General features: G+C 43.8%; 1 protein-coding gene across 1 annotated transcript in view; it reads right to left on the reverse strand.

Annotated features, from left to right (window-relative positions):
- Positions 1-14,771, reverse strand: part of PIEZO2 (piezo type mechanosensitive ion channel component 2) — a 375,190-nt gene that overhangs the window by 122,847 nt on the left and 237,572 nt on the right. Inside the window, exons 8-10 of the mRNA XM_064150231.1 lie at positions 13,278-13,440; positions 2,621-2,752; positions 1,073-1,111 (exon numbers count right to left, since the gene is read on the reverse strand). Coding sequence (XP_064006301.1) covers positions 1,073-1,111; positions 2,621-2,752; positions 13,278-13,440 — 334 coding nt within the window. The remainder of the gene's footprint in view (positions 1-1,072; positions 1,112-2,620; positions 2,753-13,277; positions 13,441-14,771) is intronic.

A 14,771-nucleotide genomic window follows, 5' to 3' on the forward strand; every position in this document is an offset into this window, starting at 1 on the left:
AGGCATTTAAAAGCCATGTAGATGTGCTGAGAGACATGGTTTGGTGGTGACCTGGCAGTGCTGGGACTTGGTGATATGGAAGGTCTCTTGTAACTAAAATGATTCCATTCCTCCACAATTCCATGAATTATTGTTATGGATGCCACACTTATGCCACTCTTTTTTGTCTTTCTTTCTCTTTTCTCTTGTGACTTGAATTTCATCCTTTGTGCTTGTCTGGATGATGGCTTCAGCAACCACAATCACAACTCTCTCTCACACGCCATAGGTCACTGATGGCAGTACATGCTGAAGCCTGACTTCTGCTTAGGCTATGAGATAGGAACACATTTTGCCTTTTGAAACTGAGTAGCCATGGGTAGGCTGCTGCACAGTAGTGTCTGGGGTGTGTCCAGTTCTACTCAGCAGCTTTGTCAAGGCATAGCTGTGGAGCAAATTAGGTTTGGTCATAGCTGCTCCCAAAGTTAATCTTTATCTCCATTCCTCTGTGTGTGCTGAAAAGAGGGAATTCTGTTCTCAGAGTCTGCTAGGGTCTACAGCAGACAAGAGACTGCCCATTTGCTGCCACTTCAAACAAAGACTTGGATTTTCTGTCATCTGCAAATTGAACTCATGTGTGCTGTCAGTCCTGCTTCAAGGACTCTCTTGGAGGTCTCTTCCAACCTGGTTGATTCTATGATTCTACGACTCAGCATTTCAACACAGATGAAAGAAAAAAAACTGAGCAAAGAAGCTAAACCAAGTTTCGAGATGACTTGCATTAGAAAGCATATTTTGATGTCTTATTGAACCCCAAGGAAATAGCAAAGATGGTTTGCCAGCTGGTACTACTACAAGCACTTTCATTTGAAATTATCAATTTTAGGGCTGGGCAGTGGTTTCTCAGGGCAATCATTAAGGAAGCAAAAGACAATTTTATTCAGGATTATGGAAGTTATAGGGTAAATAGCAGGCTAACCACAATAAAGCAGCTTTAAAAGCGTCCTCTAATGCTTTATCTGTATAGATCAGTGTAATGCACATCTACACACAGGAAGGATTACAACAGCACAAAGACTAGTAGCATACTAACATCCGATGGCTTGTATTCATCTTGGGTCATTGACAGAAGCTGCAAAAAGCAATGCAAGGACAAATTATTAAAGAAGCACAGCTGAAGCATTAATAAGTTTAACTGTCTGAACACAGGTGTGTACGCTTGCTGGCTTTTGCAGGTTGGCACTAAGGAATTCAGGGAGAATTCCTTCAAAGCCAGCAGAACTGTACACAGTGCTCCACAAAATGCCATTTACTGTGCCATAGCATTGACATCACTTCATGGGATACACCAAAACTGAAAGTGTGGCAAGGAAATTTTGGATAGTAGATCGAAGGATTAATCAGTATGACATTATACCGATTAACTGCTTTCTAATGTCTTTCTAATGATCCAGTGCTTAAAAACTAAGTTTTTAAATGATCATTAGAATGACCAAAAACACTCCCAAGGAACTGCTCCTAGTAATGTAAAATGTGACACTTGATTAATTTGCCAGCTCATTTACCATCAGGATTATTACAGCAAAGCTCTTTGAGCTTGAGTAGCTGTGGCTCAACAGTGTTTCTACATCCCAGATTTGACTGTAACTCATGAAATGAGATTTTGCACTGCAGATGGCAGAAAGCTGGACCTATCCGGGTGCTGTAACACCAACTGCCTTAGCTGGCCTGCTGTAAATATCCAACAAGGACACTAGTATGCTTGGAGAAAGAGAAGCTGGCAGTCCTCCCTTACCAATGACAGTGTGAATTAGAAATCACAAGGCAGAGCAGATCTTTGCATCTCCCTCACAGAATTTCAGGCTGTTTTGCACAGAGATAACAGCATCATGCCAAAAGCTTGGCCCTAAATGTTTTAAACGTAGAAGTAAACAACACAGAGCACACTCCTCCTGTACTATCTTAGTAATTTCCACAAAAGATATTCCTTTACTTCCTTTATTCCCTTATTAATTTCTACAAAATATATTCCTTTACTTCCTTATTCATTTCCACAAAAGATATTCCTTTACTTCCTTTATTCCCTTATTAATTTCTACAACATATATTCCTTTACTTCCTTATTCATTTCCACAAAAGATATTCCTTTACTTCCTTTATTCCCTTATTAATTTCTACAAAATATATTCCTTTACTTCCTTATTCATTTCTACAAAAGATATTCCTTTACTTCCTTTATTCCCTTAATAATTTCTACAACATATATTCCTTTACTTCCTTATTCATTTCCACAAAAGATATTCCTTTACTTCCTTTATTCCCTTATTAATTTCTACAACATATATTCCTTTACTTCCTTATTCATTTCCACAAAAGATATTCCTTTACTTCCTTTATTCCCTTATTAATTTCTACAACATATATTCCTTTACTTCCTTTACTCCCTTATTAGTTTCTATAAAACATATTCCTCCTCTGCCACACAGCCTTGATATTGTATCTGATTTACACAATCACACATTCAGATCTTCTTACTTGCCACCTGTATAATGCTGCTTTTCCCTTAATTTCAAAGTAACTGGGATAAAATTAACTGACTGGAATACAATTAATGCAGAAACCCTTCCCCCTCCAGCCTTACTTTTCTCTCATCAGTTGTATAGTGGCTTGCATACCACAGACTGCGTCTTCTCTCCGCTGTCATTGGGATTGGGCTGCAGGCTAGCTCTTTGTCCTCTTCCCTGCTAACAGATTTCTCTTCATCAGGCATCTGCTAAACAATATAAATAACAAGAGTGGTTACAGTTCTGTAAATAACTCTCTCACCAAAGGAATGTAAAGTTTCCCCTAAGTGATGGCCCCTCTGCAAAGTATATCTCTGAAGCATCTTTTAGCAGCACTCCATCCATGACAGGGAACTCTTACTGAGATGGCATCATCAGAAAATATGGCATAGCTGTTCTGTAACTGCTAGTCATAGAATCACAGAACCACTGAAGTTGGAAAAGACCTCTAAAATCATTGAGTCCAACTGTAACCCACCTAAACTACATCCTGAAGCACCACATCTCCGCTTCTTGAACACCTCCAGGAATGGTGACACCACCACCTCCCTGGGCAGCCTGTTCCAACACCTCAGCACTCTTTCAGTAAAGAAATTCTTCCTAATAGCCAATCTAAACCTCCCCTGGCACAACTTAAGACCATTTCCTTTCCTCCTATCATTGGTTACTTGGGAGATGAGACCAGCACCAGCCTCACTACAACCTCCTTTCAGGTAGTTGTAGAGAGCAGCAAGGTCTCCCCTTGGTCGTCTCTTCTCCAGACTAAACAATTCTAGTTTCCTCTGCTGTTCCTCATAAGACATGGCCTCCAAACCCCTCATCCTCTTTTCAGGACACCCTCCAGGACCTCAACACCTTTCTTACAGCATGGCACCCAGAAGTGGTCACAATACTCAAACCGTGGCTTCCCCAGGGCCAAGACATCTCCCTGATAGCTACAAGACACTAGAATTTTACAGCTTGCTGTGAACTACCTTACCTTACCATCCAGTCTTATCAGGAGCTAGCATGTAGATATTCAATTCCCAAGGTACTGTTATTGAAGGAAAAATCTCTCTTGTCATCTCCCTATTTATGGGAAAAGCCAAGTCTGCTTCGCTAAACAACTGAAGAACTGAAAGATCTTTTGATCAAATGTATCTACCATTAAAGGCTAACCTAACTCACTGATCCATGCTTTGGTAGGTAACAAAGTAGTCCATGCTGGTCACTCAACTAGGCTCACCTAGGCTTGCTTTGGAACAAATATATCCACCATTAAAGGCTAACCTAACTCACTGAACCATGCATCAATATGTAACAAAGTAATCCATGCTGGTCACCCAACTAAGCTCATCTAGGCTTGCTTTTGAGTCAAGCCATAAAGACACTTCTGTGTGCTCATGCTCACAGGTAGGATGAGATGAATGGGAAAAGCCAGTATGGGTTTACCAAAAATAACCTGTTTTATGCTGACAAAATCTAGTTAAGTGGATGAAGAGAGAGCTATGGATGCTCCTCGGGCACTGGTACTATTCAGTGTCTTCAAAATGATCTGGATGGAAGTACATGCAATCAAAATGTCTTGGGAGGTGAGGCAGATGGGCCAGAAGGAAGAGCCACCATACAGAGAGATGCTAGAAATGAGCCAACAAGAATACACAAGGTTTAGCAAAGATCAAGTCCTGCAGCTGGAATAAACTCCAAAGTCATAAAGGCTGTGGATAGATTGTGTGGGAAGCAGCTCTGTGGAACAGGATCAGGAGGTCCTGGTGCACAACAAGCTGAACATGAGCCAGCAGTGAACTGCAGCAGCAACGAAGGCAAACGTGTGCTGGACTACATCAGCAAGAGGACTGCCAGTGGATCAAAGGATCTGATTATTGCACTGTACCTGGCAAGTGTCAGCCCGTACCTGCAATTCAGTTCTGGCATCCCCCAGTTCAAGAGAGACATAGAAAATGTGGAGAGGGTCCAGCAGAAAACTGCCAAGATTTTTAGAGGGTTGGAGAAGCTCAGGGATGCAAGAATTTGGGTTTCTTAGCCTTCCAACACCTACATTGTAACTGTAGAGAGGACAGAGGTACTCTTCTCACAGAGATGCATGGTTAGAGCAGAACAAGAGGCTAAGGGCATCATTTCCTTCAGGAAAATGCCTTCTGGACATATTAAAAAACAATCACTGGCACTGGCTGCCTTTGCTGGAAATATCCATGATTTGGCACTGGATAAGTTAATCTGAGGGTCTGCTCTCACAAGAAGTTCCATCAGACAATCTCCAGAGGTTCCTTTCAATCCAGACTCTTCTGTGACTCTGGAATTGTCTAAGATCCACAAGCTCTCTTTCCCTATCTGTGACAGGAACTGCTACCATCACATGGAGAAGGATTCCTAACACACAGGTCTTTACTTCATCTTAATTCCATGGGCCAGCATAGTCTCTCAGACTTAACACAGCGCAGTGACAAGTGGGAGACTTTATATATACCATGTACATACACCACACTAGGTTACATCTCTTTGGGTTCCTTCACGTTTCTTCCTGCACTGTGCCTCTTGCTCCTGCAGCCTTGAACTTCCCAGCTGAGCTGTCACAAAGCAGCAAACCTCGCTGTTCGAGCCAGTGGGAGGAGGAAGCTCAGCTATTTGGTTCTTAAAGGAGGTGCTCTGGAGTCAGTGGACTGCATGTGAAAGCTGTGAGTACCCCCAGCACAGTGCTGCTGTGCAAGACTCACTGTCACTGGAATAGAATCATAGAATCATAGAATCAACCAGGTTGGAAGAGACCTCCAAGATCAGCCAGTCCAACCTAGCACCCAGCCCTAACCAATCAACTAGACCATGGCACTAAGTGCCTCATCCAGGCTTCTCTTGAAGGTCCCCAGGGACGGTGCCTCCACCACCTCCCTGGGCAGCCCATTCCAATGCCAATCACTCTCTCTGTGAAGAACTTCTTCCTAACATCCAGCCTATACCTACCCTGGCACAACTTGAGACTGTGTCCCCTTGTTCTATTGCTGGTTACCTGGGAGAAGAGGCCACCCCCCACCTGGCTACAATGCCCCTTCAGGTAGTTGTAGACAGTAATAAGATCACCCCTGAGCCTCCTCTTCTCCAGGCTAAACAATCCCAGCTCTCTCAACCTCTCATAGGATTTGTGCTCCAGGCCCCTCACCAGCTTTGTTGCCCTTCTCTGGACATGTTCCAGCACCTCAACATCCTTCTTAAATTGAGGGGCCCAGAACTGGACACAGCACTCAAGGTGTGGTCTGACCAGTGCTGAGTACAGGGGAAGAATAACCTCCCTTGCCCTACTGGCCACACTGTTCCTGATGCAGGCCAGGATGCCATTGGCTCTCTTGGCCACCTGGGCACACTGCTGGCTCATCTTCAGCTTACTGTCTATCAGTACCCCCAGGTACCATCAGGGAGAAGCTGCCACTATTGAAGTTCCTCAGCATCTGCCTTTAATTTTTGTTATTATTTGCCTTCTCCACTTAGTTTTCTTGTTTCTCCTCTCCTTCCACACTTCAATGTAGTTTTCAAACGTTTGGCTCATTTTTTTTACTTTAAGAGTGACAGAGCACTGGAGCAGGCTACTTAGAGAGGCTGTGGAGTCTCCTTCTCTGGAGAGATTCCAAACCTGCCTTGATGTGGTCCTTTTCTGGGTGACCTTGCTTTAGCAGTGGGGCTGGACTAGGTGATCTCCAGAGGTCCTTCCCAACTGCCACCATTCTGTATGATTTTGTGATGGAAATAGTCAAAAATTCAGAGGAAGGAATGCGAGAACATGAAGTGAATATTATGGAATAAGTGTGGACAGGGCTGGGTGATAGGTTGGACTGGATGAACTTGGAGGTCTCTTCCAGCCAGGTTGGTTCTATGAATATTCTGTGAATGAATATGAATAATAATGGCAGTGGCTGTTGAACTCTCCCATCCATTAATGCCTGCAAGTTCTCCTCGAAGCTAGGAGGAATGGTGAGAACTGAAAGGTACTTCTAAATGTACTGCTTGTAAAAAAAACCCTGTTCTCTTATATGGAAAAGTGTTCTGGTATTAAATACACACAGATGTGATGCAAGCTGGAGGAGGGGAGATTCTTCACCACAGGGAGGTGGTGGAAGCCTCATCCCTGGATATTTTAAAGGTCAGGTTGGATGTGGCTCTGGGCAACCTGATCTACTGAAGAGTGTTCCTGCCCATGGCAGGGGAGTTGGATCTAGATGATACTTGAGGTCTCTTCCAACTCTGAAAATATCATGACTCTAAGAAGGAATACGAATTGCCTGGGTCAGGTTCTGCATTGCTGTTGAATTTAACAAAACTCAGCAAACACCCAATCACCACGATTTAAGCATTACCAAAAATCTCCTTCCTCTCCTAACAATCTCCACCAGGAGCAGTTGTTTAGCAAGCATTGAGCCAAATCCTCACTCACACAGCTGCGAGGTCTTGCTTCACAGAACAATCCCTGTTCAGCAAAGTACAACAGGAGCTTGCGGAACCTGGGGCAAGGTCTTAGCGACTTCTGCAGGACTCAAGTAGCAGTTCAGGAACTCTGCTGAGCTGCAGTCAACTACAGGTCACATAGCAGCTTGAGTAGTGTTATTCTGAACTTACCCTGTGATTCTCTACAAAACAACTGCTTTTGTTGTTTTGATCAGGTTGCTCAGGGATGTGGTTGAGGCCTCATCTCTGGACATATTCAGGGTCAAGACTTGATGTAGCTTTGGGCAGCCTGATCTAGTGGGACATGTCCCTGATGACTGCAGGAGTGTTGGACAAGAAGACTGAGGGTCCTTTTCAAGCCAATGCAATCTGTGATTCGGTGAACTGGTCAAGCCAACCAATTGTCATGTCTTATTTCAGCATGAATGGTCTGTAGGGACTGAAACATTTTCTCCTGAGCATTTTGTCCTCTCTGCTTAGCAGACAATTGTATTGCTGTTTCAAATGAAGTCTTAGAACACCAACTTTTGGGTTGCAACAGAAAGATCCATCTGCCCCGATACTCGTTGTTTAACTTGAACTCTGTCTCCTGCCAACAAAGAGATCCTTCGTGATGTAAAAGCTGTTTTTTTGTCTGAACTGGAGGTGTTTCAAAGGCAGGGTACCAAATTAGGAACTAGCCAGCAGTAAGTGGTCTCCTTGCTTATGCAAAATCAGCTGATATGATTAAGAATAAATCAGGATGTTTGGCAGAAGTCTGCAAAGCTACCCATGGGAACAGGACATCCAAACACCCTATCTGGTTTTGAAACTCTCTCCATTCCAATCCTAACAGTAAGGTCCTATTTTTTCAAGTCTTAAGATAAACAATGGTTATTAATTTGGTTTTGCTTCTCAGAGGCAATGGTAGCACATTTCACATATGATTGGGTATTTACATTTGATTATGAAAGAGCATTCCTAGCCAAACTGTAAGATGAAATAAACTGCATCTCTGTTTAAAATATTTGTCACTGCCATTTGAAGCTTTAATATTAATGTGGGCCATAAAGAGCTGTTTGTTAGCAGCATTTAGCTGGGCACCAGGGTAACCAAAATAATACCAAAAAGACCCAAGATGTAGACAAAGATTTCAGTCCCATATTTTTAGCCTAGGAGACCACAGGGAAGGGTAGAAAATCTTGAGCTGCACACAGTGCCGAAGGTGAAGCTTCACTGGTGCCAAGCAGAGGGGCAGAATCACATCCCTAGTCCTGCTGGCCACACTATTCCCAATACAAGCCAAGATGCCATTTGCCTTCCCTGCCATCTGGGCATACTGCTGGCTCATGGCCAGCTGGTTGTCAGCCAGCACTCCCAAACCCCTCTTTGCCAGGCTGCTCTCCAGCCACTCATCCCCCAGGCCATAGTGCTGCAACTACCTGAGCAGCTTTCAAAAGCCTCAACTCAAACAATTCTAAACACTCTATAAGAGGGCTCTAAATTAAACTGCTGTAGCTCTGTTGACTTCTGCACTGCTCCTTTACTGCTCACTGGACAGCATGAATGGGCTCTATTCATGGATTCAGTACTAGCAGTCACAAGTATGAGCTAAAACCTCCAGAGACAGATTGCATCTTCTTATATGCAGAGGTAGAATTTCACCAGCCTCAACAGTAAAGCAAACCAGGATCCAAAACTCTAAAAAAAAGAGATTAAAACTTCCACTGGCAGCCAAGAGCTTTTAGCTTGAGTAAGATCCATACAGATTCCCACACACAGATTGTACACTGGAATCTCAGAGGCACCATACTCTGACAGACTGTGGCACACAGATGACAAATCTTCCCCCTGAAACTCATGATTTGAAGTAGGTGGTGTTCTTTTAAGATTGTTCAGCAGTATTCAGAGACAACCTCAGGAGTATCTGTCTCAGAAACATCCAGGTTGGAAAAGCTCCTCAGAATCAACAAGCCCAACCTATACCCCGCTCTACAAGGTTCACCTTAAACCCTAAGTACCACATCCAAACGACCCTTAAACACATCCAGGTGACTTCAACCCCTCTCTGGGCAGCTCATTCCAGTGCCTGACCACTCTATGAAAAATTTTTTCCTAATGTCCAATCTAAACCTACCCAGTCTCAGCTTGAGGCCACTCCTCCTTGTTCTGTCTCCAGTTACCTGTGAGAAGAGACTAGCAGCAGCCTCTCCACAACATCCTTTCAGGTAGCTGTAGACAACAATGAGGGCTCCTCTCAGCCTTCTCTTTATCAAACTAACCATCCCCAGCTCCCTCAGTTGCTCCTTGTAAGATTTCCTCTCCAGGCCCTTCCCCAGCTTCATTGCCCTCCTCTGGATCTGCTCCAGCACCTCCACATCTCTTTTTTATTGCAGTGCCCAAAACTGAACACAATACTCAAAGTGTGGCCTCACCAAAGCCAAGTATAAGGAGATAATCACCTCCCTCCTCCTGCTGGCCACAGCATTTTTAATCCCAGCCAGGATGCTGTTGGCCTTCTTGGCCACCCGGGCACACTGCTGGCTCATATTCAGCTGCCTGTCTATTACAACCCCCTGATCCCTTTCTGCCAGGCAGCTCTCCAGCCACACTACTCCAAGCCAAAAACAGAACAGAGCCTACTGGGAGAAAGCCCACAAGAGAAAGACTAATTCCTGATCTGTGACACCTCTAAAGGGAAAGCAAATTCTTAGAGACAAAAAAAGACCAGAAGGAGGAAGTGTGTAGAATGTGCTGACCCTTGCAAATCTCAGCACCTCTTTCCAATGACAAGCACACGCAGCACTAGATCCTGTGCATCAGAAATAAGAATTAATGCATGGGTATAATTCTCTTCACAAATGTTCTATTTTTTCTCCCTATTTTTTTTCTCTTTGGAGGGAAGCATCATTCCTCTGGCATCTGAAGTTCCCATGGGAGTGCCAAGACTTCACATTGCCTCTTACGTAGCCATGGGCTTGAGAGACATTGACTTCTCTTAAATTAATCTGATAGTTACTCAAGTTCAATTGCTTAGAAAGCATCTCTGATTTGACTCATTTCCAATTCTCAGAGCCTGATTTTAGTCTCTTAGGGGAATATCCTTCTCAGACAACACAAGTGCAGGCAAGTCCACTCTAGCTCCTTTCTAGTCCCTGGAGGAACTTGCAGGATTCCCTCTCTCCTGAGGCAAATAAGCTCATTTTTCTCCACTGAGCAAGCACAGTAACAAACGTCAGGATGGTGAAAGATGAATGAAAAACAACTTGGGTACTGGAAGTTAATTCCCAGAGATGCTGGGATCACACAGCTCCCACTAACTGCATTTTGCATGTGGTGACTTCTCTGTGAGTAGTTCTCACCAGTTTGCTATGTGGTTTGTGAGATGTGAAATTATAGTTAGAGCCTCAATGCTCAAATCTTATTTGCAAATCTTTGTTTTCATTTAATGAAAATTAAAAAAAGAAAAAAAGGAAAGAAAAAAAAGATCAAGAAAAAAAGAGAGAGAAAAAAGAAAAAGAGGGGAAAAGGGGAAAGCAAAAGGAAAAAAAGAGAGAAATAAGGAGAAAAACAAGAGAAAGGGAGGGAGGATAAAGGAAAAAAATGAGAAAGATAAAAAGAGAAAAAAGGAAAAGAAGTAAAAAGGAGAACAAAAAGTAAGAGGGAAAAAAGAGGGGGAAAAAGGGAAAACAGAGGGGAAAACAGAGGGGAAAACAGAGGGGAAAAGAGGGGAAAAGAGGGGGAAACAGAGGGGGAAACAGAGGGGGAAACAGAGGGGGAAACAGAGGGGGAAACAGAGGGGGAAACAGAGGGGGAAACAGAGGGGGAAACAGAGGGGGAAACGAGGGGGAAACGAGGGGGAAACGAGGGGGAAACGAGGGGGAAACGAGGGGGAAACGAGGGGGAAACAGAGGGGGAAACAGAGGGGGAAACAGAGGGGGAAACAGAGGGGGAAACAGAGGGGGAAACAGAGGGGGAAACAGAGGGGGAAACGAGGGGGAAACGAGGGGGAAACGAGGGGGAAACGAGGGGGAAACGAGGGGGAAACGAGGGGGAAACGAGGGGGAAACGAGGGGGAAACGAGGGGGAAACGAGGGGGAAACGAGGGGGAAACGAGGGGGAAACGAGGGGGAAACGAGGGGGAAACGAGGGGGAAACGAGGGGGAAACGAGGGGGAAACGAGGGGGAAACGAGGGGGAAACGAGGGGGAAACGAGGGGGAAAAGAGGGGGAAAAGAGGGAGGAAAGAGGGGGAAAAGAGGGGGAAAAGAGGGGGAAAAGAGGGGGAAAAGAGGGGGAAAAGAGGGGGGGAAGAGGGGGGAAAGAGAAAAGAGAAAAAAAATAAAAAAGAGAAAAAAGGATAAGAGAAAATAGGAAAAGAAAAGAAAAAAAGGAAAAAAAGAAGGAAAAAAAAGGGGGGGAGAGAAGAGGAAAAATAAATAAAAAGGAGAAAAGAGAAGAAAAAAGAGAACACATTTTTAAAATAAAAGAAAATAAGGGGAGAAAAAAGAGAAAACAACAACAAAAAAAACCCAAGCAAGCAAAACCAACCCAACCAACCAAGCCAACTAAACGAAAACAAACCAGGACACCCACCCCCCCCACCCCCCAAAAAAAAAGAACCCAATGCCAGAGAGCAGTGGACCACAATACTGTGACCTCAGAAAAGCCAATCTTAAGCTTTCTGGAAACTTCAGACACGACTTTATCTCCTATTTTTATAACCTAGTTTTAACGCAATGGGTTTAATAACTCAAGCTGACAGTTCTGGCAGCATTCACCTTTTTCTGTGAAACCCAACAGATGTGGACACCAAATATCAGGTATCTCAGTGCAGAGGTGATGGATTTTCCCACATTTTTAAATGTGAAACTGTTACATTATCCATTATATGAGGAAACACCCTTAAAATAATGTGCTAGTTTGAGCCTAGCTGGGATATTTTTGGTGGGAAGAATTAGATTATAGGGTGTGAAAAGGAAACAATGGTGATGGCTACTGCACTCATAGGCATGCTGAAAACCTCCAGTGTTTTAGAACATCTGGAACGTGTCCAGAGAAGGGCCACAAGGATGAGCAGAAGGCTGGGGCATCTCTCCTATGAAGACAAGCTAAGAGAGTTGGGGCTCTTCAGTCTGGAGAAGAGGTTCCAGGAAGACCTTTCAGCATCTGAAGTGTGCCTACAAGAAAGCTGTGAGGGTCTTTTTAGGGTGTCAGGTAGTGACAGGACTAGGGGGAATGGAGCAAAACTAGAAGTGGGGGGATGCAGACTGGTTATTAGAAAACAGTTCTTCAGCATGAGGGTGGTAGCAGGTTGCTCAGGGAGGTGGTGGAAGCCTCAGCCCTGGAGGCTTTTAAGGCCAGGCTGGATATGGCTCTGAGCAACCTGATCTAGTGTGAGGTGTCCCTGCCTTGGGAAAGGGGATTGGAACTAGATGATCCTTGAGGTCCCTTCCAGCCCTGACAATTCTGTGATACTGTGATTCTGACTTGCTGCTATGAACTCTACCAGTTCACAGCTCAGCTCTGATTATTTTCATTGTGATCTACAGCACTGCTAAATCTGAATAATAAAACTCAACACCAAACCTCAGAGGCTCAGGAGATTAAAACAAATAACATTTAGGATCATCCTTTGTGTACTTCCAGTTTCTAAGCTCTTAAAATATTTTGAAATACATATTCCCTTCTTCCTCTGAAACCAGAAGAAGCAAAAAAAAACACTTTTTTGTCTCTTTTTTTTTCCCCTTTTGCTCTGATACAAAAACTGGAGGTTCACTCAGGCACAGATTCAGAGGGAAAGGTTTTAAGACAAAAAACCCTCTGTGATAAAATTGCAAATCTGCCTTGCTTTACAGTGCCTGCATCTGACTTCAGTGCTGCTAGGCAAGCCTTGGGTGGTTTGCCTTCCAGGTGACAGCACCTGCATCACTTCATATGGACGCTGCCTTTCCGAATCAGAGTAAGCATCGATGCTCTGTCATTGCATTGCTCACCTAAACAGTCCTGCTGATTCTATGATGAATAACTACCTAACCCCTGCAAGATTAGTTTCCTGAAGACCTATCATGGGTTGAGTTGAGCCTGCTGCTGTTATTCACACCATGCTGCAGTCATGACAGCCTCATAAAATGAAAGTACTTGCTGGAGAGTAGTATTATGGGGCTAAGACATCAGTACCAAAGCAACTGAATTCAAGGTAGCCACTTGCACTTGCTATCTACATCCCTTAACTTTCCTGGATGTTTGCAACTCTTTTAGCAAGGAGCTGCACTGCCCAGCTCAGAGTCACCAGTGCTGAAAAAAGAGCAGGGGGTACCCTTACAACAGGCTCTTGCAGCCAGAGACGGATGAGCGTTGCGAGGGTGTAGTACATCACCAGGAGTAAGATTGGATTGGCATGGTGATACCAGTGGAGCTCCTGATTTTTGATGATCATCCAAGTGCTCGAGCAGTTTGTCTGAGTAAGAGAAGTGACACCAAACAACCTGTGGATGTAACAAAAAACACAACAAACCAACCACAGTTAACAGAAAGAACCAATACCAAATCTTACACTGTTTGAAAACAAAACAAAACAACAACAACAAAAAAACAACAAATAATATGCTGGGGTGGGATTCTTCTTTACCTGAAATCAGAAGATTGTCTAGAAAATCACCTGGTCCAATGCTCCTGACAGAGCAGGATCATCTAGAGCAGCTCACACAGGAATGTTTTGAATATATCCAGAGAGGGAGACTCCACATCCCTCCTGGGCAGCCTGTTCCAGTGTTCCATCACCCTCACAGGGAAAAGTCTTTCTCATGTTTCCATGGAACTTCCTATGCCTCAACTTACACCCATTGACCCTTGTCCTGTCACTGGGCATCACCCAGCAGAGTCTGGCTCCATTCTCCTGGCACTCACTCTGCACATCTTTATCAATATTAATGAGGTCATCTCTCGGTCTCCTTTTCTCCAAGCCAAAGAGCCCCAGCTTATAAAGAGATAGTAGAATTATGGAATGGAATAACACTTTGCAATTTCCTGGATCCTGTCTAGCCCTCTGGAGGTCTGTACTCTCTAGTTAAGGCATCCCAGTGCCATAAACCCACAACAGAGGTATAAGATTATTACACCTACCACCTCCAACATGAAACCTTTAAATGCACTGCACCCTGTAGCCTCAGAGCTACAGGAAAAGGGTAGAACAAAAACCTGGCTGTAAGGCCACTGGCAAATCACAGCACTGTGACATTTCAGAGTGATTTAGTGAACTGATACACACCACCACTCCAGCCACTCTGCCAGGGCAGAGCTGTAAAGAGCATCTCCTCACCACACTGAAAAGCTGCATGACTTTTACTTTCATTTTCACACAATCACAGAATGCTAGGGGCTGGAAGGGACCTCAAAAGATCATCCAGTCCAACCACTCTGCTAATAATCTCAATACATTACTGTCTAATTATGCCAATACTTACAAACATAGAGAGTTCCACTGAACTGATCACTGTCATGGACAGAGATATTCAGAAACAAAATTGTTCTTTATGATCAAATAAATGAGAAAAAAATAAAGCAGAAAAATCAGTTCTATAATCAATATTAGTATCAATGACAGGAGACCTTTGGCTATTTCTGGGGAAAAAAATGGATCTCACAATATTTCCATCAAGCAGCAAACTTCTGTTGGAGGAACACACTTAAGAACACACAAAAAAACCCTCAACATTTTAAATATAAGATGTTGGAAGAAAATGCTTAAGAACATACTACAAATTCTCAACAACTTCAAGTTAGGATGTTGGAGGACAACACTTATGGAGACACCAAA

This window comes from Pogoniulus pusillus, chromosome 10, assembly GCF_015220805.1.
Source record: "Pogoniulus pusillus isolate bPogPus1 chromosome 10, bPogPus1.pri, whole genome shotgun sequence".
Taxonomy (NCBI): domain Eukaryota; kingdom Metazoa; phylum Chordata; class Aves; order Piciformes; family Lybiidae; genus Pogoniulus; species Pogoniulus pusillus.